The following is a 26,964-nucleotide window of genomic DNA, read 5'->3' as shown; positions in this document are numbered from 1 at the left end:
CGTCTCTTGTGGTGATCCGTTGCTTTTGGCTGCTGCATCGACTGAATTTTATAGTAGTGGTAATGGAGATCTTAGTGGAGAATAGTTTAAGCGCAATAGTTCAAAACAGAGAGAAATTCATTTTGTGGGGCCAACAGCCACACTGTCACAGACTACCATAATGTTCTCCTCACTTCGACCAGAACGACATTGCTGACGACTTTTCAGGTTTATTGTTGAACCCGTCTCGAAGAACTTTTTTGCAAGTCTGCAGACTGTTGATTCATTTGGTACCTTATCACGCGCTAGAGTCGTGCAGTCATCTGAAAGTTACTGTATAACTTTCTCCTATACGATAAAACATTTTCACGATTAGCACACATTGCGCACACATGAATTGCTCTGTGGCGAGACACAAAATGCGAGAAATTCAAACTGAGGCAACAATTGGAATGTTCCTGGAAATAGAAACAAATCAAAACAATGTCACCAACTGACAAACAAACATTTACCAGCTGTTCTAAAACCGAGACTCTATTTGAACCACCTGTTATAAGTTTGTTTTAGGGAGATCCTTGTGAAGTATTTGTCTGGAATGTAGCCTTCTGTCGCAGTGAAGTGTGGACAATAAGCATTTCAGACAAGAAGAGAATAGAAGTTTTTTAAATGTTGTGCTACAGAAGAATGCTGAAGATCAGATAGGTAGGTTGAGCAGCTAAGGGATAGGTAGCAAACGGAATTTCGTAAAAATAAAGAATATTGAAACTGAGTGAGGAAAGAAATGATTGTTTAGGTATGTTCTGTCTTAGACTACAGATACGTATAGACCAATTGCACACCTGGTGCTGCCATATAGTCATGTGATGTGTAGAATAAAACCCATTATAACCCCTGTCATTATACTTTACAGAAGACTGTTGAAAATAAGGTAGACTGATAAGGTAAGGAATGAGGAGGCTCTTCATAGACTCAGTGAAGAAAAGAACGCATGAAAAATACTGAGAAGAAGAGGGGCAGGATTGTAGGATGTGTTTTAAGACATCACAGAATAACATCCACAGTACTAGAGGGAATTGTAGAGAGCAAAAACTGTAGAGTAAGGCAGAGATTGGAATACACCCAGGAAATGATAGAGGAAGTAGGTTGCAAGCATTACTGCATTACTCTGAGATCTAAAGCTTGTTGCAGGAGAGGAATTTGTAGTGGGTCACATCAACACAGCCAGCAGCTGATGACAAAAAAAAAAAAAAAAAAAAAAAAAAAAAAACAATAATTAAAGACTGGTTTTCTAAAAAGTGTCCCCTAGCTGAATGGTCAGTGTAGATGGCTGCCATACAGAGAAACCAGGCTCAATTCTCCAATTCTCAGTACTTCCTTGGATTTTTTTTTTTTTTTTTTTTTTAGTTGGAGGATTGGTATATGGTGCACTCTGACATGTGATGCCATCTGAGGAGCCACATGATTGATTGAGAAGTAGCTGCTCTGGTCATTCGCCTGCTCCAGTAACTTGATTTTACACCCCCTACAACTTTTCGAGTGGGTGAGAGCCCGACACCACCTTGGCTCCAAGCTCAGGTTCGCATTCACCTCGAACTCAGCTCGGTCCCAAAGGAGAGGACCGCAGATTCGATATACTGCTCGAGGTTTGTCGAACTTCGTTCAAGGCTCGCTAATAATGTCTTTATTTACAGAGATGGCTCCGAGACTACTGCTGATGTCGGATGTGCCTTTGTCATTGGGGATGATATCTTTCAGTACCGGCTCCTTGACCAGTGTTCAAGCTTTACAACTGAGCTTTTTGCTCTCTATCAGGCTGTTCAGTATATCCGCCGCTATTGTCATTCTCCCTGTGCCATCTGCTCTGATTCTTTGAGCACCATTCAGTGTCTCCGTGACCCGTATTCGGACCACCCTCTTGTGCAACGAATTCAGTGGTCCCTTCAGTTGCTAGCTGAAACCGGCGCTCGTGTCCCTTATTTGTGGATTCCTGGCCATGTTGATGTGCCTGGGAACGAAGCTGCTGATGCTGCAGCCAAGGCTGCTGTCCTCCTGCCTCGGACAGCTTACTTTTGTGTCCCATCAACTGATGTTAGTGGACTTCTTTGTCGGCACGTTTCATCATTGTGGCACAAGGCTTGGTCCTCTCTCCATGAAAATAAGCTTAGGGCCATCAAACCGATACCGGCGGCTCGGACGGCCTCCTCACGCCCTTCCTGGCGAGAGGAGGTCATTTTGGCCAGGTTGCGGATTGAGCATTGCCGATTTAGCCACCGCTACCTGTTGTCTGGTGATCCTGCCCCGCAGTGCCCCTGTGGTCATCCGTTGACAGTGCGCCATGTTTTATTGTCCTGTCCCTGTTTTATTCACTCTCGTGTTGTCCTGTGTCTGCCGTCTACCTTACAGGAACTTTTAGCTAATGATGCTCGAGCAGCTGCTCGTGTCCTTAGTTTCATTACATTGATGGACTTGACCAAAGAGATGTAACTCTTTTATTTTGTTTATCTGTGTCTTTGTAAGTACTTTCTGGTGTTGCCCCTTGCGTTTTTCTATGCTATTAGGGCACAAACGTTTGTGACTGGGCGCTAATGACGTCAGTAGTTGAGCGCACCTCCCCCCCCCCCCCCCCCTCCTGCCGCTCCCCCCCCCCCTCCCCCCCCCCCCCAGAAAAAGAGGAAATGGTCACGGAAACAGACAGTGGCCAGGAAAGTGGTGTGCTGACTCTCTCTCTCTCTCTCTCTCTCTCTCTCTCTCTCTCTCTCTCTCTCTCTTCACTACTGCATCCACTTTACACCACAAAGTGTACGATGACATGGCAGCTGGTTGATCACCGAAGAGCTTTTTTCTTTCGCAATGATGGTTGTAATACCTTCTTTGAAGTTTTGAAAGTACCAGGCATAAAATATGGGAAACGGATCATTATTGGCAACTTGTACCGAGACTGGATGGCAGTTACAAGAGTTGACGGACGTGAAGGAGAGGGAGTAATTGAAAAGGCAGTGAGTCAGGGTTGTTATCTGTCCCCGATATTATTCAGTATGTACACTGAATGAGTAGCAAACGAAACCAAGCAAAAATTTGAAAAGTTAATTAAAGTTCAGCGAGAAGAAATAAAAGCTTTGTGGTTTGCAGATGACACTGTAATTTCACAAGAGGTGGCAATGGACTTACGAAATAAGTTGAAATGAATATGTAGAAAAATTATAGGATACACATCAACAAAACTAAAACAAGGGCAATAGAATCTTACTGAAATAAATGAAGTGATACTGAGGAAATTAGATTCGGAAACTAGACACTAAAAGTAGGCTAGTAGATGAGTTTTTCTATTTGAGCAGCAAAATAACTGATGATGGCCAAAATAGAGAGAATGAATAATGTGGACTGGCTGTAACAAGAAATTCATCTCTGAAAGAAGAATAAATAAATAAAATACATGTAAGTACATTAATTGATTGTTCCATTGGTTCATGTCAGAACATTTCATACCCCGAGGAAAATATAAGAAAAAAAAGGAAAAAAGAAAAATTAAAATGAAATGATGTAATATTCAACAATAGCCAACATTTTACAAACTGGTTTTTGGTTGTTAAACAGTTATCAGCCACAAAGATAGGAAGTTTTTCCTGGAGGTATTTGTGTGGAGTGTAGCCTAATATGGAAGAGAAATGTAGAAAATAAACAGTTCAGATAAGAAGAGAACAGACGTCTTCGAAATGTGGTGCTACAGAAGAATGCTGAAGATTAGAGGGGTAGATCGAAAAACTAATGAGGAGGTACTGAATCGAATTGCAGAAAAACAAAACTCATGCTACTTAAAAGAAGGGATTGGTCAATAGGATACATCTTGAGGCATCAAGGAATCATCAGTTTGTTAATGGTGGGAAGTTTGGGACACTGAAAATCATAGTGGAAGGCCGAAAGATGAAGCAGATTCAGAAGGATGTAGGTTGCGGGAGATATCCTGCGATGAAGAGGCTTGCAGAGGACAGGGTAGCCTGGCGAGCTGCATCAAACCAGTCTCTCGACTTAAGACCACAATAACATCATCCCTAGAAATTTTTATGAACATCATGAAAGCATCCTATAGGTGTAGGCCACCTGATATTCTAGACTAAGGACAGAAGCTGGGAAAGTGGACAGGCTAAGGTCAGCTGAGGTAATAGCAAAAAGTTATCATCCCTTCCTTTTCATGTAATTTCTTATATTTTGTGCAAACACATTCCTTTGCCAACTTAATGTTGAATGTCGTCATGAACAGAGATGCTTTATACATGTTTCAGGTTCATGGTGGCAGTGGAGACGAATGTGACACTCTTTTTCCATCCCTGCTCTGACCTGAAACTTGGCCCAGACTATGGGGCTGGCAACGATTGTTTCTGCGGCACTTCAGTAAGTTCTGACACTTTTTTTGTGGGTCGCACATATTATTATTTTATTATTTTTATATTATATTGAGCTTTTCCTCACTACAGAGGCTTATCTCCAACATAATAATTTACTTGGAAATTACAATACAAAGAATAAACGTTCTTCAACTATGTTTTCAAAATATACCTCCAGGAGTTTCGTTCTTGTGTGTCCTCTTCCTCTGCGCCCACTCTCTTCGTTGTGCGCTGTACATTTCGGAGCCAGGTGGTCACGGGGCGTCCTCGTCTTCTTCTCCCCTCCGGTTCCCACTCCAGTATCAATTTTGGTATTCTGGTTTTCTCCATTCGTTGTACGTGGCCGTACCACTGTAATTTTTTCCTATCCATTACGTCATATATTCTTTCTTTTATTTCCATTCTCCTTATTACTTCGGTATTCTGTATCTTTTCTTTCCTGGAGATTCTAGCCGATCTTCTCCAAAAGTCCATCTCTAGAGCTTGTAATTTTTTAAAATATTATTATTATTATTATTATTATTATTATTATTATTATTTCTTTTCTTTCTCAGACGTTATGTCTGGTTAAAAATGGAAAGTGACCCGGATCTTGATCAAGCGCAACTTCCTTTTAACTGTACAGTATATGTTACATTGCATCACCTCGCTCGGTAAAGTTACGTGTATTTGAGAGGCAGATGAGTAGTGGACATTTAACGTTCTTCATTTGTCTTGCTTCTTAAAAACTACCTGACGATACTACAGGGTGATTCAAAAAGAATACCACAACTTTAAACATGTGTATTTAATGAAAGAAACATAATATAACCTTCTGTTATACATCATTACAAAGAGTATTTAAAAAGGTTTTTTTTCACTCAAAAACAAGTTCAGAGATGTTCAATATGGCCCCCTCCAGACACTCGAGCAATATCAACCCGATACTCCAACTCGTTCCACACTCTCTGTAGCATATCAGGTGTAACAGTTTGGATAGCTGCTGTTATTTCTCGTTTCAAATCATCAATGGTGGCTGGGAGAGGTGGCCGAAAGACCATATCATTAACATACCCCTATAAGAAAAAATCGCAGGGGGTAAGATCAGGGCTTCTCGGAGGCCAGTGATGAAGTGCTCTGTCACGGGCTGCCTGGCGGCCGATCCATTGCCTCGGGTAGTTGACGTTCAGGTAGTTACGGACAGATAAGTGCCAATGTGGTGGCTCTCCATACAGTTGATTGTGGAATTTGCAGCTCTCTGCTAGCTCTGCGAGTCGATTTTCCTGGGCTGCGAACAAATGCTTGTTGGATGCGTGCTACATTTTCATCACTCGTTCTCGGCCGTTCAGAACTTTTCCCTTTGCACAAACACCCATTCTCTGTAAACTGTTTATACCAATGTTTAATACACCACCTATCAGGAAGTTTAACACCATACTTTGCTCGAAATGCACGCTGTACAACTGTCGTCGATTCACTTTTGCCGTACTCAATAACACAAAAAGCTTTCTGTTGAGCAGTCGCCATCTTAGCATCAACTGACGCTGACGCCTAGTCAACAGCGCCTCAAGCGAACAAATGTACAACTAAATGAAACTTTATAGCTCCCTTAATTCGCCGACAGATAGTGCTTAGCTCTGCCTTTTGTCGTTGCAGAGTTTTAAATTCCTAAAGTTGTGGTATTCTTTTTGAATCACCCTGTACTTTCGGTGGTTACTGAGCAAAGTTAAAGCAGCTCACCACATTGTTTGAAACACAATTCTGAGACCTCACTAGTTTGGAAATAGAACTTAAGGCATCCAGCACTCCTTTTTCAGTTTCCCCCGATGACTTGTCATCGTCACTTCAATTGGAGATTATGGATTTGCAAAATTCAGCTTTGTTGAAAGAGAGGTACTACAACACGTTGGATTTGTCATGATGGTATCATTCATTACAGCAATAAACATTTCCCGAGCTTCACAACAATGCTGCTCGAAACGTGTGCACGTTTGGATCTACGTATTGTTGTGAGCAGCTTTTCTCAGCAATGAAAAGAGTAAAGAAGTAAGGAACGATCGTTTCTTCAGGATGCAACAACGAAGGCCATCCTCCGCATTAACGCTGCGATCACTTTGATGCCTGATATTTCCGATCTTGTAATTTAAAGAAAGTGTCGGGCTACAGAGACCCAATAAATTTAGTATGCACTTTCTTGTAAAACAGTTGTTTCTTATTTATTTCCTGAACATCGTATTTCCTGGTGTAGCATGTCACCACGTCAGCTAAGAGTATCAATCTAGTAAGACGCAGCTGGCATATCAAAATGCTTGCCTTGCCACCTGCCTCAGCCAGCCGTGCCACGCGCCGGTGTGCCGGCCCACTTGAATGGTCGCAGCGAGTGACACGGCTCCCTGGAGCAGGGTGCGCTCCGCAGCCGATGAGCTGGAACAGCCTGCCGTAAGATACATATTATTTATTGCCTACACAAACCCGAATATACTTCATGGGATTTTGGAATCACTACCTTGCACCCTTTCTTTGCAACAGGCCATTGAAAATCATCTTGTGATGATATTCGGAGGGGGGGGGGGGGGTGAAACAGATGGAAGCAAAAGCCAATTTACAGTGCCCATATAAGGAGCAAATTTCTGATCATAAAAATATGTTTGAGTTTTGCAGAGAGACATATTTACAGTACTGGCCATTACAATTGATACACCACGAAAATGACGTGCTACAGAGAAGAAATTTAACCGACAGAAAGAAGATGCTGTGATATGCAAATGATTAGCTTTTCAGAGCATTCACACAAGATTGGCACTGGTGGCGACACCTACAATGTGCTGACATGAGGAAAGTTTCCAACCGATTTCTCATACACAAACAGCAGTTGACCGGCGTTGCCTGGTGAAACGTTGTAGTGATGCCTCATGTAAGGAGGAGAAATGCATACCATCACGTTTCTGACTTTGATAAAGGTCGATATGTAGCGTATCGCGATTGCAGATTGTCGTATTGCGACATTGCTGCTCGCATTGATCGAGATCCAATGACTGTTAGCAGAATATGGAATCGGTGCTTTCAGGAGGGTAATACAGAATGCCATGCTGGATCCCAACGGCCTCGTATCGCTAGCAGCCAAGATGACAGGCATCTTATCTGCATGGCTGTAACGGATCATGTAGTTAGATGATGTTTGCAGCAGCACGGACTATCAGCTTGGAGACTGTGGCTGCAGTTGCCCTTGATGCTCCATCACAGACAGGAGCGCCTGTTATGGTGTACTCAATGACGAACCTGGGTGCACAAATGGCAAAACGTTATTTTTCGGATGAATCCAGGTTCTATTTACAGCATCACGACAGTCGCGCCCATGTTTGGCGACATCGCGGTGAACGCACATTGGAAGCATGTATTCGTCATCACCGTACTGGTGTATCACCTGGCGTGACAGTATCGGGTGCCATTGGTTACACGTCTCCGTCACCTCTTATTCGCATTGACAGCACTTTCAACAGTGGACGTTACATTTCAGATGCATTACAACCCGTGACTCTACCCTTCATTGGATTCCTGCGAAACCCTACATTTCAGCTGGATAATGTACGACCGCATGTTGCAGGTCCTGTACGGGCCTTTCTGGATACAGAATATGTCCGACTGCTGCCCTGGCCAGCACATTCTCCAGATCTGTCACCAACTGAAAACATCTGGTGTATGATGGCCCAGCAACTGGCTCATTACAATACGGCCAGTCGCTACTCTTGATGAACTGTGGTATCGTGTTGAAGCTGCATGGGCATCTGTACCTGTACACGCCATCCAAGCTCTGTTTGACTTGATGCCCAGGCGTATCAAGGCCGTTATTATGGCCAGAGGTGGTTGTTCTGGGTAATGATTTCTCAGGATCTGTGCACCCAAATTGTGTGAAAATGTAATCACATGTCAGTTCTAGTCTAATATATTTGTCCAATGAATACCCGTTTATCATCTGCCTTTCTTCTTGGTGTATCAATTTTAAAGGCCAGTAGTGTAGAAGTAAGAGTTTTACAAGAACTAATCTGCAACAGTGATTTACAAAATTGAAATCTGTGGCTGGCACCAGAAGTGTCCACCAGTTCATACATTCATCAACCAATACAGTTACCAGTGTTAGTAACTGTGCTTTACAATTTAACTTTTCTGGTGGGGAAACACATATTGCAGAAGCCTTGAAAATAAATTCATTTGTTTGCTGTAAACACAATTCTGATTGGTATATTGGTCTTATTGAAATTATAAATTTAGATCAGAGAGATGCCAGAATTAGATTTATGCACTCAGCAGGTCCAACAGTATCTTTTTATTGGCCAAATAGAGTTGATATTTGTCGGATCCCATTTCAAAATATATGTTACGTACCATAGTACAACTGACAACAGTGATGGGCAGACAATATAAAATTTCAGTAGACAAAAATTGATAAATAGAAAATGAGTAGTTTGTAGCTAATGTATTTTTATAATAGTTTGTATGCTAAATTATGAAAAGGATAGTTGCTACTCACCATATAGCAGGTATGCTGAGTCACAGATAGGCACAACTATAGTGTGGCCTCAGCAGCCAGAGATTGCAGTCATGTGTGAGTGAGTTGAAGTTGTGTGAATGTATGTGTGTGCGTGCTTTAATTCTATCTCTGACGAAGGTCTGGTTGGCTAAAAGCTCTTTTTCCGGCAGTCTTTTTGTTGTGCCTATCTGCAATTCAGCATGTCCACTGTAAGGTGAGTAGCAACTATCCTTTTCATAATATTGCTACACTTGATCCTGGATTTTCCATTGCTGTAGCTTAAATTGTATTTCTAGATAATTAGGTGAACAAATTTCTATTCCTGCACATGTAAATGTGGTTATTAGTTTGGATAAATTTTTGTTTCTGTGTGTAAAAGTGGAATAATTTGTTAGTGTGCCCTAAATATTGTTTTTGTGACTACTAGTGTAAATCTCATTTCCCCAAAGATTTTTTAAGTCTGTTTCAAAGAAACTTTCCTCTCTTTCCAACGATACCAGCCAGAATACTAGGGCACTGCAGATACAGTCTGCACTTAGTGATACGCAATTTAAGTTGTGGACATTTAAAAGAAAGGCTAAAATGATCCTTCATAATGTGATTATAACAAATCTGATACAATATTTGAATTCTGCAGAAAATTTTATGTAAATGCAGAAATTTTCAAATCTTACCTTCTTTTATTTCAATGTTGATTAAATAAATTTAAAACTACTTGTTGAATTTGTGACAGCTGTGAATAACTTTTTGTTAGTATTTTACGCAGAAATCAGACTCCTCTAGTTCTGGAATGGCTTAAGATAAAACCCTAAAACTGTAAACCAGCCATTATGTATGTAAACAAACCATTTGTACCCACTAGTGGGCTCGTTGCTCTTTGGCAGGTTCTTGCTCAGCTACCAGGGGGCCCCAGCATCTTTACCTTTCTCTTCTGCATGTCCGACCTCTTGCTGTTCTTTTCTCCTTCCTTGAGGAACATGTCTGGGCTGCTTTTGCAAATGTATTCTGCATTTTTGGTAGTCGGTACCAGAATACTCTCCACTGTTCCTTTTTTCTTTCTTTGTTCACCTTCTCCTAACCTTCCTCCACGCCAGTGTTTGACGCTCCTCTTTTTTTTTCCCCAGCCCCCTGTGCGCTCCTGAAGGCCGGTCCACATATGTGATGTGTAACAGGTGATTGGGTAACGCGTAATTCGCAGCCCCAGGTCAACAGGTACGGTTCGCACATACCCGTGATACGGGCCGGGCCCAGGGAGGAGTGATTGTCCGAGATGCTACCTTCCCAAATCGCCAATTGGCCCCTCTGTCACGTGTTTCGGTGGTGTGACCTGAGGTGAGAACAGTCACCTACCCCAGTTGGAAGGAGTGCGCTGTGGAAGACGTTGGTAATTGTGGAGGATTTTCTTACAGTGAGCCAATCATCTTCACATTTAATGGCTACGAAACATCAACGGAATGAGGCTAACGATTCAGAGATCCCCCAGCTGCATCGAGGTTCCTCGTGGTTTCCTGTACTGAAGATGGTCAGTCCTTCCCTATGGTAAATCTATTTATTATTCAGAAAGGAGTTGATGCAATTTCTGGCCCTGCGAAATGCTGTTCTTGTTTACGCAGTGGAACTTTGATTTTGGAGAATACTTCTGATTCTCGAGCACTGACAACTGTTTGCAGCATTGCCGCTCCATGGCTATCCTGTTTGTGTCGAAGCCCGTCCGATGCCGAATTCTTCCTACGGTGTTATTTACACTAGGCTGCTCGACGGTCTGACAGAGGCAGAAATCCAAACGTAGCTCTCCAATCAGGGTGTCATTGCTGTCCGTCGGGTGATGAAAAAAGTAGATACCTCTTTATTGTTCACATGCACTCTCTTTCTCACTTTTGACGGAGCGGTTCTTCCGTCAAAGATCGAAGCTGATTACGAAGTTATCACTGTCAGAGTGTACATTCTGAACCTGACACACTGCTACCAGTGTCATTATTACAACCACACTCGAGAGTCCTGTCGACACCCCGCCAAATACATAACCTGTGGTAGGGATGCTCACGAGCGCAGTTGCCTGCCGCCTCCTCCCCGCTGCAGTGACAACTGTGCCGCTTCCTCCTACGATTGTCCCGTCTGTCTCTAAGAGCGGGCTGTCCGGGAGATCCGGGTAAAGGGAAGTAGCGCCTCAGCCACTCACTCGCAAGTTGTCGGTTAGTCGGAAGCCCTGTGTTCTATCGTCTGGTACCTACGGTACTGTTCTTGCTACGTCTCGCTCCATAAAGGATGTGGCTGTGCAGACGTGACCTCACATTTAGCAACGAGGTTGTGAAATCGCCCAGCATTGTGGTAGTGTCCCCGTCTCCTCCTCTGGCTGTGCGACACGCCACTGAACTCTCACCTCGTGGGGTGAAGTCATCAGCTACACGGCCGGCAGGCTGGGAAGGACAGGAGCAACACTCTCATGAACACATCCTACATCCCTCCAGCTGACTGACATCCGAGTCTTCCTCTGCCAAGCGGAAAGGCTGCGAGAAATCGAACAGAGGCAAACAGATTCCTCCTACCCCAGCTCAGAGATCCTCTTCGGTACTCGTGCCCTGCCAGTTTCGTGTCACTGGTGCGCGTTACCGATCGTTTTTCTGCTCCGGTCTCCGTAGGCCAACAGCAGAAGAATGCCGACACTTCTGTAGACCTCATGGAGTGGGATCCTCCTGCCTCTTTGCCCTGTAGCTTTGAGTCTTCGAAGACTGGCACTCAGCAGCCGCCAACAAGACACCCCTTCATTTTTTCCTCATCGTGTCTCTCCTCTGTTGTAACGTTCGCGGCCTTCGATCCGACGGAGAGAATTTACGACTGCTCTTAGCATGGCAGTGTCTACTTGTTCTCTGCCTCCAGAAAACAAAATTGCATCCTCACGACTGCTCTGAATTCTCGCATTTCGTCCTGGTCCATTTCGACCCCCCCCCCCCCCTCCCCTTGAGGTCGGCACTCCGTATCAAGAATGGGTCTTGCTGCTCGTACGGGATGACGTTCGTAATAGACCCGTCTCCCTGACTACCTGCCTTCGAGCTGTTGCAGTTCACCTTTTCTTCCTGACTTGGCCTTTTCTCTTTTGTACAGTTTACACCGTTCTGTCATACGATGCCACCAGGGCAGACTTCTTCCAGCTTTTTGGGTAGCTACCTCATCCCTTTCTGCTGCTCGGTGACTTTAATGGGCGTCATCCCTTTTGGGGTCATCCCACAATCTGTCTGAGAGGTGCCCTCTTCTTAACCGAGTTAACCTTTTCTGCCTTTAACACCGGAGCACGCACGTCCCTTTCAGACTCCGTACACCTATTCCCATTTGGACCTATCGTTCTGCACTGCCCACGTTGCCCATCGTCTCGAGTGGCCTGTTCTCTCTGACACGTACTCGAGCGACCGTCTCCTGTGCACTATCCATTTTCTGACTTCTACCCGACCTCTGTGCACATCGAAATGGCAGCTTATTGAGCCCGCCTAGAGGCTTTACTGCTCCCTGACGACCTGTGATGAACGACATTCCCCCAATTGTGATGACCAGGTGGAATATCTTACAAACTTTATCCTTGGCACCACAGAATGTTCCATTCCTCACAGTTTCTCTTTACCACACCGTGTCCCGGTCCCTCGGTAGACTGAGGCACGCTGTAATGCAATTCGCACACGGAAACGTGCTCTGCATTTTTAATCATCGTCCTACGATGGGAAACTGCATTCATTATAAACAGGTGCGTGCACAGTGTCGTCGCGTTCTTTGGGGTAGCAAAAAGCTAGCTTGATTTCATTCACTACTTCTTTTAACAGTCCCAATACCTCTTCCATCATGTGGGCAAACCTCCAGTGGCTCTTTGGGTCCAAGATACATTGCCCAATTTCTGGCCTGACAGTTGCAAATGATCTCATTGTGGATCCTATTGCTATCTCCAACACCTCGGACCACCATTTTGCAGAGATTTGGAGCTCCACCATTATCACTCTGCCTTCCTCCATGGGAAACAAATGCAGGACATTCGGGCGATACCCTTATCTTGTGTAATCGTGAGTGATACAATGCCACCTTTACTGTGAGTGAGCTAGATCGTGCTCTCGCGTCACCCCGATCCTCCACCCTGGGGCCAGATGCTGTTCACATTCAGATGTTGCAGCACCGTTCTCTTGTGGGCAAGTACTTTCTGCTTAATATGTACAACCGCATGTGGGCAGTGGGCACATTTCTCAGATGCTTGTGTGATGCCACTGTCATACCCATACCTAAGCTCATACCTTCTTTCTAGCTACTGCCCCATTTCCCTCGCCAGTTGTGTTTGCAATGTGCTGGAAGGTACGACTCGTGCCCAGCTGATATGGTGACTCGAGTCTCGCAATTTACTAACCGATGCACAGTACGGATTTGGAGTGCGGCATTTTGCAGTTGACCGTCTCGTCACTTTGTCCACCCGTGTCACGAATGGTTTTCTGCAGAAATACCAGACTGTGACCACATTTTTGGATTTAGAGAAAAGCCTATGGCATCTGCTGGAGGACTGGTATCCTCTGTACACTCTACATGTGGGTCTTTCGTGGCCACCTCCCCTTTTCCTTCAAGAATTTTTAAAAGACCGTGTTTTTGAGGTACATGGGGCTTCTGCTTTGTCGCACACCTTTATCTGGGAAAACAGTGCGCACCAACATTCCGTCCTCAGCGTCATCCTATTTGCTATTGCCGTTAACCCTATAATGGCTCGTCTTCTTTTGGAAATCTCTGGCTCCCTATCTGTTGGCGATTTTACCATCTATTACAGTTCTCTTCGGGGATGTCTCGATCGTCTTTACTCGTGGAACATCAACAGTGGCTTTTGGTTTTCTGCTGACGAAACTCTCTTGGCCCTCCCGTGTGTGTCAGCAGCTCGTGGTTGTGCGGTAGCATTCTCGCTTCCCACGCTCAGGTTCCTGGGTTCGATTCCCGGCAGGGTCAGGGATTTTCTCTGCCTCGTGATGACTGGGTGTTGTGCGATGTCCTTAGGTTAGTTAGGTTAAGTAGTTCTAAGTTCTAGGGGACTGATGACCATAGATGTCAAGTCCCATAGTGCTCAGAGCCATTTGAACCATTTTTGAACTCTCCCATGTGTCTTACCTGGCAGCATGCTGTATGCAGTTCCTCGGTGTCCTACATGTCCTCAGTGGTACTTCCTGGGGTGCACGCATCTGCACATCATCCCTCTTATGCCCTCTCAATACTGTCTACCATCGTGGCATCTGTTTGGCCGCTAGGGCCTTTTACTCTATCCCGGTTGAAAGTCTGTACACAGAAGCTGCCGAACTACATCTGTCCTACCACCGTGACTTTCTCCCCAACAGATATGCGTGGCGTTTATCTGCCACGCGTTGCCACCCGTCCTGTGCCTCCTTCTTCAGTGACTTCTTTGATCTCTAGTACTGGGTGCGTCCCTGTTCTCTGTTACCTCCTGGAGTTTGCTTTCAGATCTTACTCTGACAGCTTAACTTCATGCTATTTGCAACTTTCCTGGTGTCCTCTGCTTTGTGGGGTGGCCCGTGTTCATCTTGGCCTTAATTCACTTCCTAAAGACCCTACTCCAGCCTCACTTTATCGCGTTCTGTTTCACGACCTTCACGTGGAACTTTGTGACTGTCTCTTTGTGTACACTGACGGCTCTCTGACTGTGGTGTCGGGTGTGCCTTCGTCATTGTCACCGATGCTATTTGATATCAGCTCCCGGCATGCCGCTCAATATTTACAGCAGAGCTCTTTGCCCTGTATCAGGCCATGCAGTACATCTGCTCAGACACTCTGTGTCCTTCAAAGCCTCTGTATGCTGCACACTGTCCTTCCCTTAGTGCAACAGGTCCAGGAAAGCTCTCACTTGCTCACTCTTGATGGAGCCACTGTGATGTTTATGAGGGTTCCCGGTCACTTTGGTCCGACAGGAAACGAGGTCACCGAGGCTGCAGTCCTCGTATCTCAGCTCGCCAGTTCTTATATTCTCTCCGATGATCTCAGTGTTGCAGAGTGTCAGCAGGTGGTGTCACTTTGGCATCACCACTGGTCCTCCCTACATGGGAACAAGCTTTGAGTTATTACTGTATTTACTCAAATCTAAGCCACACTTTTTTCCAGTTTTGTAATCCAAAACACCACCTACGGCTTAGAATCGAGTGCAAAGTAAGCAGATGTTCTGGAAATGTTAGTAGGTGCCGCCACAACTAACTTCTGCCGTCGAATATATGTAGCGCTACACAGGCATGTTTTGTAGGCACAAAGATAAATACTGGCGCCAAAACCTCTGCGTCAGTAAATAAATTAAAAAAAAAAAAGGTGGAAGACGAGCTTTTTTTCTCTGCCCTGAGTTTAGACCACTGCATTTTCATACATTATCCAACGAAGTAAATACAAATTCCGTATTGTTCATCTTCGAATGTAGCAGCATTTCAATGTACTACAAAAATCCAATTGGCGAGACTGTTTGGGATGTTTGTCAATGTGGCCACCTCTACCTGTGAGAAGAGATGGTTGCTTATAGGAACTTTTATGAATTGCAAATCACCATAAGAATAATATGAATATAAACATTTTGCCATGTATTCTTTCGTGTTTGCTGCTATCTCATTTAAACCCTGTCTGTCTAATAAACTACAAAACTAGAGTGAGAGAACAGTAAATGTGGAAGAATATACATATCATGTCATGTTTATATTTGAATTATTCTTATGCTTAATAGTGATACAGTCAGAAATGAAGCACAGCAATTGACTAGATTTTTAAATCTAAGATGACTCTGATTTCTGTGCAGAATGTAATGCACTAAAGAGGCGTCTGCAAAGCTTTTCAAACGGAGAAAATTTTTCGCTAAACTCTTGTTCAGAACATTTTATACCATATGCGGTCTATTATTTGGTTCTTGTTGATCTGTGTAAGTAACAACAAATAGCAGTCTGTTACCATTGTTTCGCTAATGAGACGATTCCTCGGCGACAGGCCATAAACACTCATTATCAGAATGTGACAAACAATGGATGACACAGTACACTAATGCATTTGCAGCTTAGAGTGATGTAAACACCTATAACAAAGAGAACAGAACTTATCAGATCAAAGAAAAATAAGCAATCAATTCAAACCGTATGAAACACGTGAAGAAGGAAGGGTATCCGTATAAATATGGGCAGAGCGCCTGACGCATAGCAATGGCTATGTGGTAAAGCTTAACTGCTAAGCTTACGACTAACTAAACTACTGTAGCTATATCGTCATTCATTTGACCTAAATTGTGTCTCATATTACAATGGACCAACTTTGTTTTGATTTGGAGGTGCAGCCTAAAACTTTCCTGTCCCCTTGAATTTCGTGTCTCAAATTTCAGGTGTGGCTTAGATTCGGGAAAATTTTTTTTCTATGATTTCGAGTCCCATTTTTCATGTGCGGCCTAGATTCAAGTGCGGCTTAGATTCGAGTAAATACGGTAAGCCTCTCCAAGTGGCTTGGATGACCTCTCGACCCACTCACCACGAGGACATAATTTTAACTAGTGTTGTGTTGGGCCCTGTCTCTTTAGCCATCGCCATTCGTTGAGTGGTTCTCCCCCACCATTTTGTGCACATTGCGCCCAAATTTTCACTATTCACTTGTTCCTGATGGAATGCCCCTTTTTTAATTGCTTATGCTCCTATTTGCCATTTGAGTTAATGGCTGTTCAAGCAAATTACGTACACGCTGTTGACCGTGTTTTACTTTTTATCCATTGTAGCAATATGGCGAATGCCATTTAATTTGTAGTTCGGGACCTCCATTTCTCTATGGTGGATTTTACAGACCTTTCTCCATGACCCTGTTTTTAGCTGTCTTCCCTTCTTTCGATTGGGAATGACATGTAGTCAATTTTAATTCGTCTCCTTGTCTTTGTGTTCTACAGTTTTGACAGGGGCGTGTATGACCCTGGCTGTTTTTGCACCCTAAAACCAAACAAACAAACAAACAAACACATCATGTGTACCGAATTGCCATTTGACACGGAATGACCCTTGTTCCAGTAGGCTTTCATTCTTTCCGAGAAGGTTTGTTTACATTCGTCTGACTACTTCGGTCTCTATTGTTTTTATTTTGGCCACTCTGATGTAACTTCCTATTTGTCTACCTTGTGTCTGAAGGTGTCTCTTTCTAAAATATTTGTTGGTATTATGTTTGTATTTTTGTGATTCTTTCAAATTTTGTTCAGGTGAAGTGTTGACTTCTTATGTGGTGTTACAGAGTCTATTATCCATTTTGTCAGTTGCTTTTCTGGTAGTCTGTTGAAATGAGAAAAGAATTTCATTTGTCTCTTCCATGTGTCAGTTTCAATGCTTGAAAACTTTTCTGTTGTTTTTGTTAATTTTAGCCTGTAACAGTCTTGGGGATATTGTGCTCCTAATAATGTTTCTCTTTTCTTTTTTGGTTTCTTCAAGTTCATGTTTTCTGTTAAGTGTCAATGTTTTGCTTGCATAGAGGACTGTTAGTTTAACTATTGTGTTATAGTTTCAAATGTTTGTCTGCCTTGACATGGATTTTTTGTTGGAGAGGTTTTGAACTAGCCATAATGCTTTCTCAACTATTTGGAAGTGATTTTTTTTTTTTTTTTTTGTGAAATTTTTTTCAAGGGCTTTTGGTTGTGAGGTTTTAAAGTACAGGACCTTGTAGATTTTACTATATTTTGTTTTCAGGATAGAAATTTCTGTCTTGGTACATAAGAATTAAGTTTCTTCAAATGATATTTGTAACCTACTTTTTCGGCGCATTTTTTTAAGCATCTCGAGCAGTTTGACAGCAATGTCTGTAAGCATCGCCAGGTCATCTGCAAACAAGAGGCATGGTAGAGGTCTTTCTTTTTGTGGGAAAGCTAGGTATTATTATTATTATTTACATTTGGGCCCATTACCACATGGTGTACAGTAAGCAGCATTTAATGGTTTTGTTGTAGCTTTCCTTTGTGTCCAAAATGTAGCTGAGATGCTGAGTCCCAGACAGGCACAACAAGAAGACTGTCACAAAATAATCTTTTGGCCAACAAGGCCTGTGTCAAAAATAGCCCCCCCCCCCCCCCCCACACACACACACATGCATACGCAAGCAAACTAAATCACACACACATGACCACAGTCTCTGGCAGCTGAAGCCACACTCACACTGGCTTCAGTTGCCAGAGACTGTGTTAGCTACGTGTGTGTGTGTGTGTGTGTGTGTGTGTGTGTGTGTGTGTGTGAGAGAGAGAGAGAGAGAGAGAGAGAGAGAGAGAGAGATAGATCTATTTTTGACAAAGGCCTTGTTGGCTAAAAGCTTATTGTATGACAGTCATTTTGTTTTGCTTATCTGCAGCTCATCATCTTCGCTATATGGTGAGTTGCAACTTTCATTTGTGTCCTTATTACTTCCATTCTCTCGGAATGGGCTGTTTTCCTCTCATCAGACCAAGCTATTCCAGTCTTCTTAGGGTTTTTTGCCAGCCCAACAGTGCAGTTGCAGATCTTTTGCCTAAATTGTTTTCTGTTTGATATATCAAGTTGTGTTATTATTATTATTATTATTATTATTATTATTACTATTACTATTACTGCTACTACAGTACTATGTATCTTTGTACCAATCAGCTGGGATCACATAACAACTTCAGTTCCTCTCCTTTCCCTGTTTCCCTTTCTCCATTACTATGCTCTTTGTACAAAAGAGACTGCAGGGAAACTGATAGAAAAAAGTTAATCACAACTCAGCCATTTGTAAGAAGGGCTATGTGTGAAGCCTACCATAATTTTCATAATCGTATTCTGGCAGAAGACCAATCAAAAAATTCTATGAAGTTTTGGTCACACACAATGTCAATGAATGAGACCAAACCTTTCCTTCAGTCTCTTGTAGATCTGTCTGGTTTTGGAACTGAAGTCAGGGACAGGAAGAAGGCATACTAAATTGCACATTGACACACGACTGTACTAAATTAGCAATGCTTGAGCCCTGTAGACACAAATGAGATGTCAATATTAGCATTCCCAGTATTGAAAAACAATTAAGATTAAATAAGCAAGCATGGCATCAGGCCAATATAGAGACTGACAGGGATTCCATTGGGCGCTGTTTGTTAGTAGATGACCCTCACGGTTACATCCATCTTCATTTTTCTTCACAGAATGGTTTGTCCTCTCAGATTTAAGTACCTTATCTTTCTTCTGGAGTCAGATCCTCTCAGTTAGAATTTTCATGAGTGTAGGAGGCCTTGCCCTTGCCTCCGTCCCCATCAGGATTTCCCCCTTTTTTCCCTATGTTTTTTCTGGCCTTTTGTGCCATTTCATTTCCCCTTCTCCCGTGTTTTCCTCTCCTGGTGTTGTTCCCATTGTGTTGCGATGATAGTACGGTGTGGGGATCGAAAGTGGTGCTTGCAACCCATTGTACACAGCGCTTTTGGAGTGCTCCCTGCTGTCACCATTCCCCGACCCCCCCCCCCCCTCTCCTCCTGTTCTTTACTGTTCCTCCTGGCTCAACATTCCTTTTGCCTCTATGTTTGCCTGTTTTCCTTTCACATTGCCTGGACTGTGCTGTGTGTGTTGTTTGCTCCATTAGTTTCTGTCACCTTAGACTGTGGGACTGATGATGTCACTGTTTGGTCCCTCTTCGTCCCAGTCATCCAATCGACTGACCACAAATTCCCTCTGCCGCCAACATTGCCAAATCCAGGTTAACGTGTCGACCCTGTGAAAATACAGAATAATATCAGGAAAAAGAAGGTGAATGATATAAAATCTATATTTAAATAAAAATGTAAATATTCATTTGGTGAAAATCGCATATCTCTACAAGTTCTTGACAAATTGGTTTGAAATTTTGACATAATGTTACATACAAATACTCATGTTTTTGTATACCTACCGTTATTCCAGCTTGTGTGTACATAATATGTGTGTAATAAAGGAAGAAATATTTTAATATCCAAAGGTTCTTGACAGATTGCTTTGAAATTTTGACACAACTTTGAATTCTACTAAGAGTGTGTATTTAGGTACCTAATTCTTTAATATAAGTATATTTTAATACATAAAATATATATACATAATATATTAAGAGTAAACAGTGTTACCAAAAACATCAAAATTTACCTATCTGATTTACTTCAAATTTTTACACATTACTGTAATAAATGTTTAGAAACATGTAGACTGTATACTTGTTAATATGTGATGAAAAGTTTTCTTGGAGAATGGCAGCCCATTCTTCACAGAGTGCTGCACCAGAAAAGGTATCAATGTCAGTCAGTGAGGCTTTGCACGAAGTCAGCATTCCAAAACATCACAAAGGTGTTCTAAAGGATTCAGGTCTGGACTCTTGTGCAGGCCAGTCCATCGTGTAACCACTCCGCCACAGGTTGTGCATTATGAACAGGTGTTTGATCTTGTTGTAAGATGCAATTGCCATCCCTGAATTGCTCTTCAACAGTGGAAAGCAAGAATGTGCTTAAAACATCAATGTATGCCTGTGCTGCGATAGTGCCACGCAAAACAACAAGGGGTACAAGCCCCCTCCTTTAAAAACACAACCACACCGTAACGCCACCACCTCTGAATTTTACTGTCAGCACTACACACGCTGGCAGATGACATTCACTGGACATTCACCATACCCACACCCTGCCATCGGATCGCCATGTTGTGTACTGTGATTCGTCACTCTGCACAACATTTTTCCACTGTTCAATCGCCCAATGTTTAGGCTCGTTACACCAAGCGAGGCGTCATTTGTCATTTACCGGCATGATGTGTGGTTTATGAGCAGCCGCTTGACCGTGAAATCCAAGTTTTCTGACCTCTCACCTAACCGTCATAGTACTTGCAGTGGATCCTGATGCAGTTTGGAATTCCTGTGTGATGGTCTGGACAGATGTCTGCCTATTACACATACGACCCTCTTCAACTGTCTCTGTCAATCAACAGACGAGGTCAGTCTGTACGCTTTTTCGCTGTACGTGTCCCTTCGCATTTCCATTTCACTATCACGTTGGAAATAGTGGAGGTAGGAATGTTTAGAAGTGTGGAAATCTTGTGTACAGAGGTATGACACAACTGACACCCAGTTACCTGACCACGTTCGAAGGCCGTGCGTTCTGTGGAGTGCCCCATTCTGCTCTCTCACAATGTCTAATGACTACTGGGGTTGCCGATATGGAGTACCTGGCAGTAGGTGGGTGCACAATGCACCTAATACGAAAAACGTATGGTTTTGGGGGTGTCCGGATACTTTTGACCACATAGTGTATATATAATTTCAAGTAGCCGCCCCTCGTACATCACTTGTCACTCAACAGCATCTTTGCCTCTGTACTACCGCCTTGACTGACATCTCCGCCCAAACTCTTTCGTTTACATATGTCTGCTTGTGTCTGTATATGTGCGGATGGATATATATATATATATGTATGTGTGTGTGTGTGTGTGTGTGTGTGTGTGTGTGTGTGTGTGTGTGTGTGTGTGTGTGTGTGTATACCTGTCCCTTTTTCCCCCTAAGGTAAGTTTTTCCGCTCCCGGGATTGAAATGACTCCTTACCCTCTCCCTTAAAACCCACATCCTTCCCTCTTTCCCTCTCCTTCCCTCTTTCCTGATGAAGCAACCGTGGGTTGCGAAAGGTTGATATTTGTGTGTGTGTTTGTGTGTTTTTTATTGTGTCTGTCTACCAGCGCTTTCCCGTTTGGTAAGTCACAGCATGTTTTTTTAATATATTTTTCCCAAGTGGAATGTATCTTTCTATTATATTCATATCACATCAATATAATAGTTACATGTTATTAGCAAACAGGAAAGTTGTATTTATTACTTACTGACATATGATTAGAATACTAATAAATAAGGTTTGAAGGTCAGAGAGATGGGGGAAGTGGAGATGGACAGAGGGGTGGAAGGAAATGATGTGTGGGGGAGGGAGGAAGGGGGGCTAGAGGGGGGGGGGGAGGTGGAATTGGACAGAGAGAAGGGCAGGATGTGATGATCAGAAGGAGGGGGAAGAAAGGGGTGATGGACAAAGACGGGGGGGAGAAGGAGATTAGCACATATATCAAATTCTCATACATATTGGAAATAAGTAGTCTCTCTCTCTCTCTCTCTCACTCTCTCTCTCTCTCTCTCTCTCTCTCTCTCTCTCTCTCTCTCTCACTCTCTCTCTCTCTCTCTCTCTCTCTCTTTTTAAGGAGACTGAACTACAGCAAAGTGAGGGCGGGTAAAATTAGTATACATGGTTGTACAAAAAGTGTCTGTGGTATTAGTGTTGGTATTATCAGTTGAAAGATGAGTTTTCTTAGCAATTAAAGGTCCTTGGCATGTTAACAGCTGCGAGAAATAATGCTGCTGTGTCTGTTCTTGTGCCGTTTGCCTGTAACTATATGTTTGCGCAGGGCAGGCTAAAATATTTCAGAATATAATCTCATGGTCACACCCAGCAACAAACATTTTTACTATTGACATGAATCTGTAATTAATAGTTGATGTATAACTAAGAGTTAATCACCTGACGAAAGCAGGATGCTGGTGATACCCATAGCGCCAGTGAAGACTGGGAAGTGAATGTGATGCAAGCTGAGAAAGCATTATCTTACTACATACAGGGTGTACAGAAAGTCTGAGAACACTTTCAGGTATTCATTGCACAAAAACAAAACATTGTAAAGATATCATACATGTGTCATTTTGAAGAGAAACCCTGAAAGTATTTTTTCCATGTATATCGCTGCATTGTAGGTTGTTTATTTTCCGAAAGGTAAATTTTGTTGTGTGCCTTGTCACGTCGAAAATAGTACGGGCCATCCTTCTTCGCCAAGACCACTGTCACTGGATATACCTACTTTAACATGTTGCAGCAATGGCTGATGCCTCAAATCCAATCAGACTCTCCGTTCATCTTTCAGCAGGATGGGGCTCCACCCCATTTTCATCGTAAAGTTCAAGCATACCTGAACACGGAGCTGCCACATTGATTTATCGGCTGTGCTACAGAAGGGGACAGCTGTTTCACGAAATGGCCTCCCCAATCATCAGATCTCACTCTGAGCGACTTTTTCGTGTGGGGACACATTAAAGATCTGGTGTATGTACCGCCTCTGCCACGTGATGTAGCAGAGCTCCGAGAGAGAATACGGGAAGCAATTGCCACAGTCGCCGACGCCATGCTGGGACGGGTATGGCGAGAATTCAATTACCGTATTGACATCTGCCGGGTCACTCACGGTTCACATATTGGATGTTTGTAAGAATAACTTTCAGAGTTTCTTTTCGAAGTGCAATACATATGACATCTGTACAGTGTTTAGTTCTTGTGCAATAAATAATAGAAAGTGTTCCCGGACTTCGTGTACATCGTGTATTTTCTTCTTTTCAATGTTATTTCTAGAGATTTCAAACAGACTTTCTTCAACAGGTTTGCTTGTTAAACTCAACGACTAATGACTACACAAATTTGGGCCGTGCAAATGAGACATCTTTTGTGAATGAGGATGGCCTGTACAACCCCATCTACCTACAGTACAAATACGGAAACAGGTATTTACAGTAAATGAACAGTATTGGAATTTTGCGTGGTGTCTGAGTTGTGGTTCTGTGCTTGGTTATGTTGCTTAGCATATAAATTTGGTGAGGCAAATTATATTAAACTCTCTGATGTTCTATAGCAACACTACCGATAACGTGAAATTCAAATCATTGGCTACAGTGCATCGAGCAGCCATTGAGCAACACTACCGGATGAATGTGAATCCTAAGTTTTATATTTATTTGTAACATATTTTTCACATTTTGATTGTGTATGTAGTGCCATAAAAATTAACAATAACTGAAAAATTACACCACATTTATCATTACAGTGGAACCTCACTTAACAAGCACCTCCTGTAATGTGCAATTCGCATAACAAACAAAACAAATTGTAAAGAAATGGCTTTGCTTAATGAGTGGTGTCTTGCATAATGAGTGATGATGATTTAGTGTGATGTCACCAGCTGTTTGTGCACAGCAGGGGAAACATTCAAACAACGTAAACCCCTTTCAACATCAGCAGAGGAATATGAACAATGTCTAGTTTGTACTGAAGTTTTAGTTTGATTGTCTTTCTAATACCATCTTAGTGCAGCTTGTGATCACACATTTTTCTAAACTTGTATTCACACAAAGTGTTTCTTTTATGTGTACAGATTTTAACAACCTTTATAGAAATGTCCCCGAAGATAAAGCCGCATGATGATGACCATAAGAGAAAGAAAATGACCATAGAAATGAAACATAAAATCTTGATGTGACTGTTGCTGATTTAGCACGCACATACAGTCAGTCTACATCAACTATTTGCTCTACCCTTGAGAACAAGGACATGATTATGCAGATAGATGCTTGTTCAGTACAGTTCCCCACAGTCGTTTAATGAACAAAGTAAGAGCATATGGACTATCGGACCATTTGTGTGATTGGATTGAAGAGTTTCTAGATAACAGAACGCATCATGCCATGCTCAATGGAAGAGAAGTCTTCCAAAGTAAGAGTGATTTCAGTTGTGCCGCAGGGGACTGTCGTAGGATCGTTGCTATTGACAGTATACATAAATGACCTTGTGGATAACATCGGAAGTTCACTGAGGCTTTTTGCGGATGATGCTGTGGTATATCGAGAGGTTGTAACAGTGGAAAATTGCACTGAAATGCAGGAGGATCTGCAGTGAATTGACGCATGGTGCAGGGAATGGCAGTTGAATCTAAATGTAAACAAGTGTAATGTGCTGTGAATACACAGAAACAAAGATACCTTATCAATTAGCTACAATATAGCAGGTCAGCAACTGGAAGCAGTTAATTCCATAAATTATCTTGGAGTAGGCATTAGGAGTGATTTAAAATGGAATGATCATATTAATTTGATCGTTGGTAAAGCAGATGCCAGACTGAGATTCATAACAAGAATCTTAAGAAAATGCAATCTGAAAACAAAGGAAGTAGGTTACAGCACGCTTGTTCGCCCACTGCTCGAACACTGCGTAGCAGTGTGGGATTCGTACCAGATAGGGTCGATAGAAGAGATAGAGAAGATCCAAAGGAGAGCAGCGCACTTCGTTACGGAATCATTTAGTAATTGCGAAAGCGTTATGGAGATGATAGATAAACTCCAGTGGAAGACTCTGCAGGAGAGACGCTCAGTAGCTGGGTAAGGGCTTTGAAGTTTCGCAAATGTACCTTCGCTGAGGAGTCGAGCAGTATATTGCTCCCTCCTACGTATATCTGGTGAAGAGACCACAAGGATAAAATCAGAGAGATTAGAGCCAACACAGAGGCATACCAACAATCCCTTCTTTCCACGAACGATACGAGACTGGAATAGAAGGGAGAACCGATAGAGGTACTCAAGGTACCCTCCGCCACACACCGTCAGGTGGCTTGCGGAGTATGGATGTAGATGTAGATGTAGAAAGGGAGTGACAAGCGTATCTAAAAAATGTCTTCATATTCTGGATGATGCCAAAAGATTGTTCCTTATATGAATAAATGAAAAGCAATTGCAAGGCAACACTATTAATGAGAACATCATTTGTGAGAAGATGAGAATGATTTTTGACAATCTTGTTAAGATGATGACAGGATCATCAGCAGCCAAAGAAGTATTTAAGGGAAGCTGTGGGTGGTTTGAGGACTTTACGAAAGGAACCGGCATTCAAAATGTTGTGAGGCACAGCAAAACAGCCAGCTGCAACACAAAGGCAGCAGAGAACTTCATCAGCAACTTCGAGATGCTCATAGGTTCTAGGGTCATCTGCCACAACAGGTTTTTAATTGTGGTGAGATGGGTCTATTCTGGAAAGAGACGTCGAAGTGTACCGTTGTAACAGCGGAGGAGAATGCATTCCCAGTCACAAGCCAATGAAAGACTCGTCTCACACGATTATTCTGGGCCGATTCAAGTGGCGATTCGGAAATTAAACCGCTGATTGTTTACCGTTCACAAACTGCACAAGTCTTCAAGAAGTGTAAAGTCCAGAAGAGCAGGTTAAATGTGAAGTGGAGGTTCAACACAAGGCTTCGGTGACGTGTGATCTTTTTTGTGATTGGATCAATTTGGAACTTTGATGAAAAACTATTTGCTTGAGGTGAATCTGTCACTTCGTGTCTTGCTTGTTATGGACAATGCTCCTGCCCATTCTCCAGGCCATCGAGACCACCTCGCTGAAGAATTTCAGTTCATCAAGATCCAATTTCTGCCTCCCAACACCACTCAATCACTCCAGCCTATGGACCAGCAGGTTACTTCTAACTTTAAGAATCTGTACACTAAAGCACTATTCGAGCATTGCTTTGAACTGACTGAAGCTACCAATCTCATTCACAGAGAGTTTTGGAAATATGACTTTAACATTGTTGCCTCTGTCAAGATGATGGAAAATACGTGAGAAGGGGTTACCGAGAGAACTTTGTTCTGCTTGGAAGAACCTTTGGTCAGAGTGCATTGTCGAATGTGACTCTGAGGCATTTGAGCCTGTACCTGCGGAGTCTGTAGTCGGTGAGATTGCGTCTTTGACCGAGAGTTTAGGACTAGAAGTGGATAACAGTGATATCAATGAGCTTGTGGAAGATCACAGCCAAGAAATGACCACCAAAGAGTTTGTCGCGTTGCAGTGTGTTTCACAGCAGGAAGTTGTGAAGTTCTTCAGAGGAGGAGGAGGAGGAGGAGGAGGAGGAAGCAGTAACAGCAGAGTAGAAGCTTCTGGCACAATGACAGGAATGCTGAAAGTGTGGGAATCGGTTGTATCGTACATTGGAGATCATCACCCCAATAAAGCAGTGGCTATGTGCACTACGAGTTTGTTTGACGATAACACTGTGTCGCATTTTTGCCAAGTGTTGAAGCATTTGTAGAAACAAATGACTATAAATAGCTTCCTAGTAAAAAACAGTTAGTGGTGTATTGTAAATAATTAAGCACATAATACTATATGTGCAATTTTCTTTGAATAAATGACATGTATAAGATAAAACTTTTAGTACTTTTCTGAATAGAATACATTATCATATTTTATTTTAAATTATATGAGACAACTTGTTGCCCTTAATGAGAGTTTCA

The 26,964-nt window shown here is 42.7% G+C and overlaps 1 protein-coding gene across 1 annotated transcript in view; it reads left to right on the top strand.

Moving 5' to 3' along the window:
- The window catches only part of LOC126295331 (cation-dependent mannose-6-phosphate receptor-like), a 141,180-nt gene that overhangs the window by 25,707 nt on the left and 88,509 nt on the right, over positions 1-26,964 (top strand). The window contains exons 2-3 of the mRNA XM_049987799.1: positions 4,260-4,368; positions 23,288-23,409. Coding sequence (XP_049843756.1) covers positions 4,260-4,368; positions 23,288-23,409 — 231 coding nt within the window. The remainder of the gene's footprint in view (positions 1-4,259; positions 4,369-23,287; positions 23,410-26,964) is intronic.

Source organism: Schistocerca gregaria, chromosome 11 (genome assembly GCF_023897955.1).
Source record: "Schistocerca gregaria isolate iqSchGreg1 chromosome 11, iqSchGreg1.2, whole genome shotgun sequence".
Classification (NCBI taxonomy): Eukaryota; Metazoa; Arthropoda; class Insecta; order Orthoptera; family Acrididae; genus Schistocerca; species Schistocerca gregaria.
The sequence above is the reverse complement of the archived record's forward strand: the minus strand, read 5'-3'. Positions and strand labels throughout refer to the sequence as shown.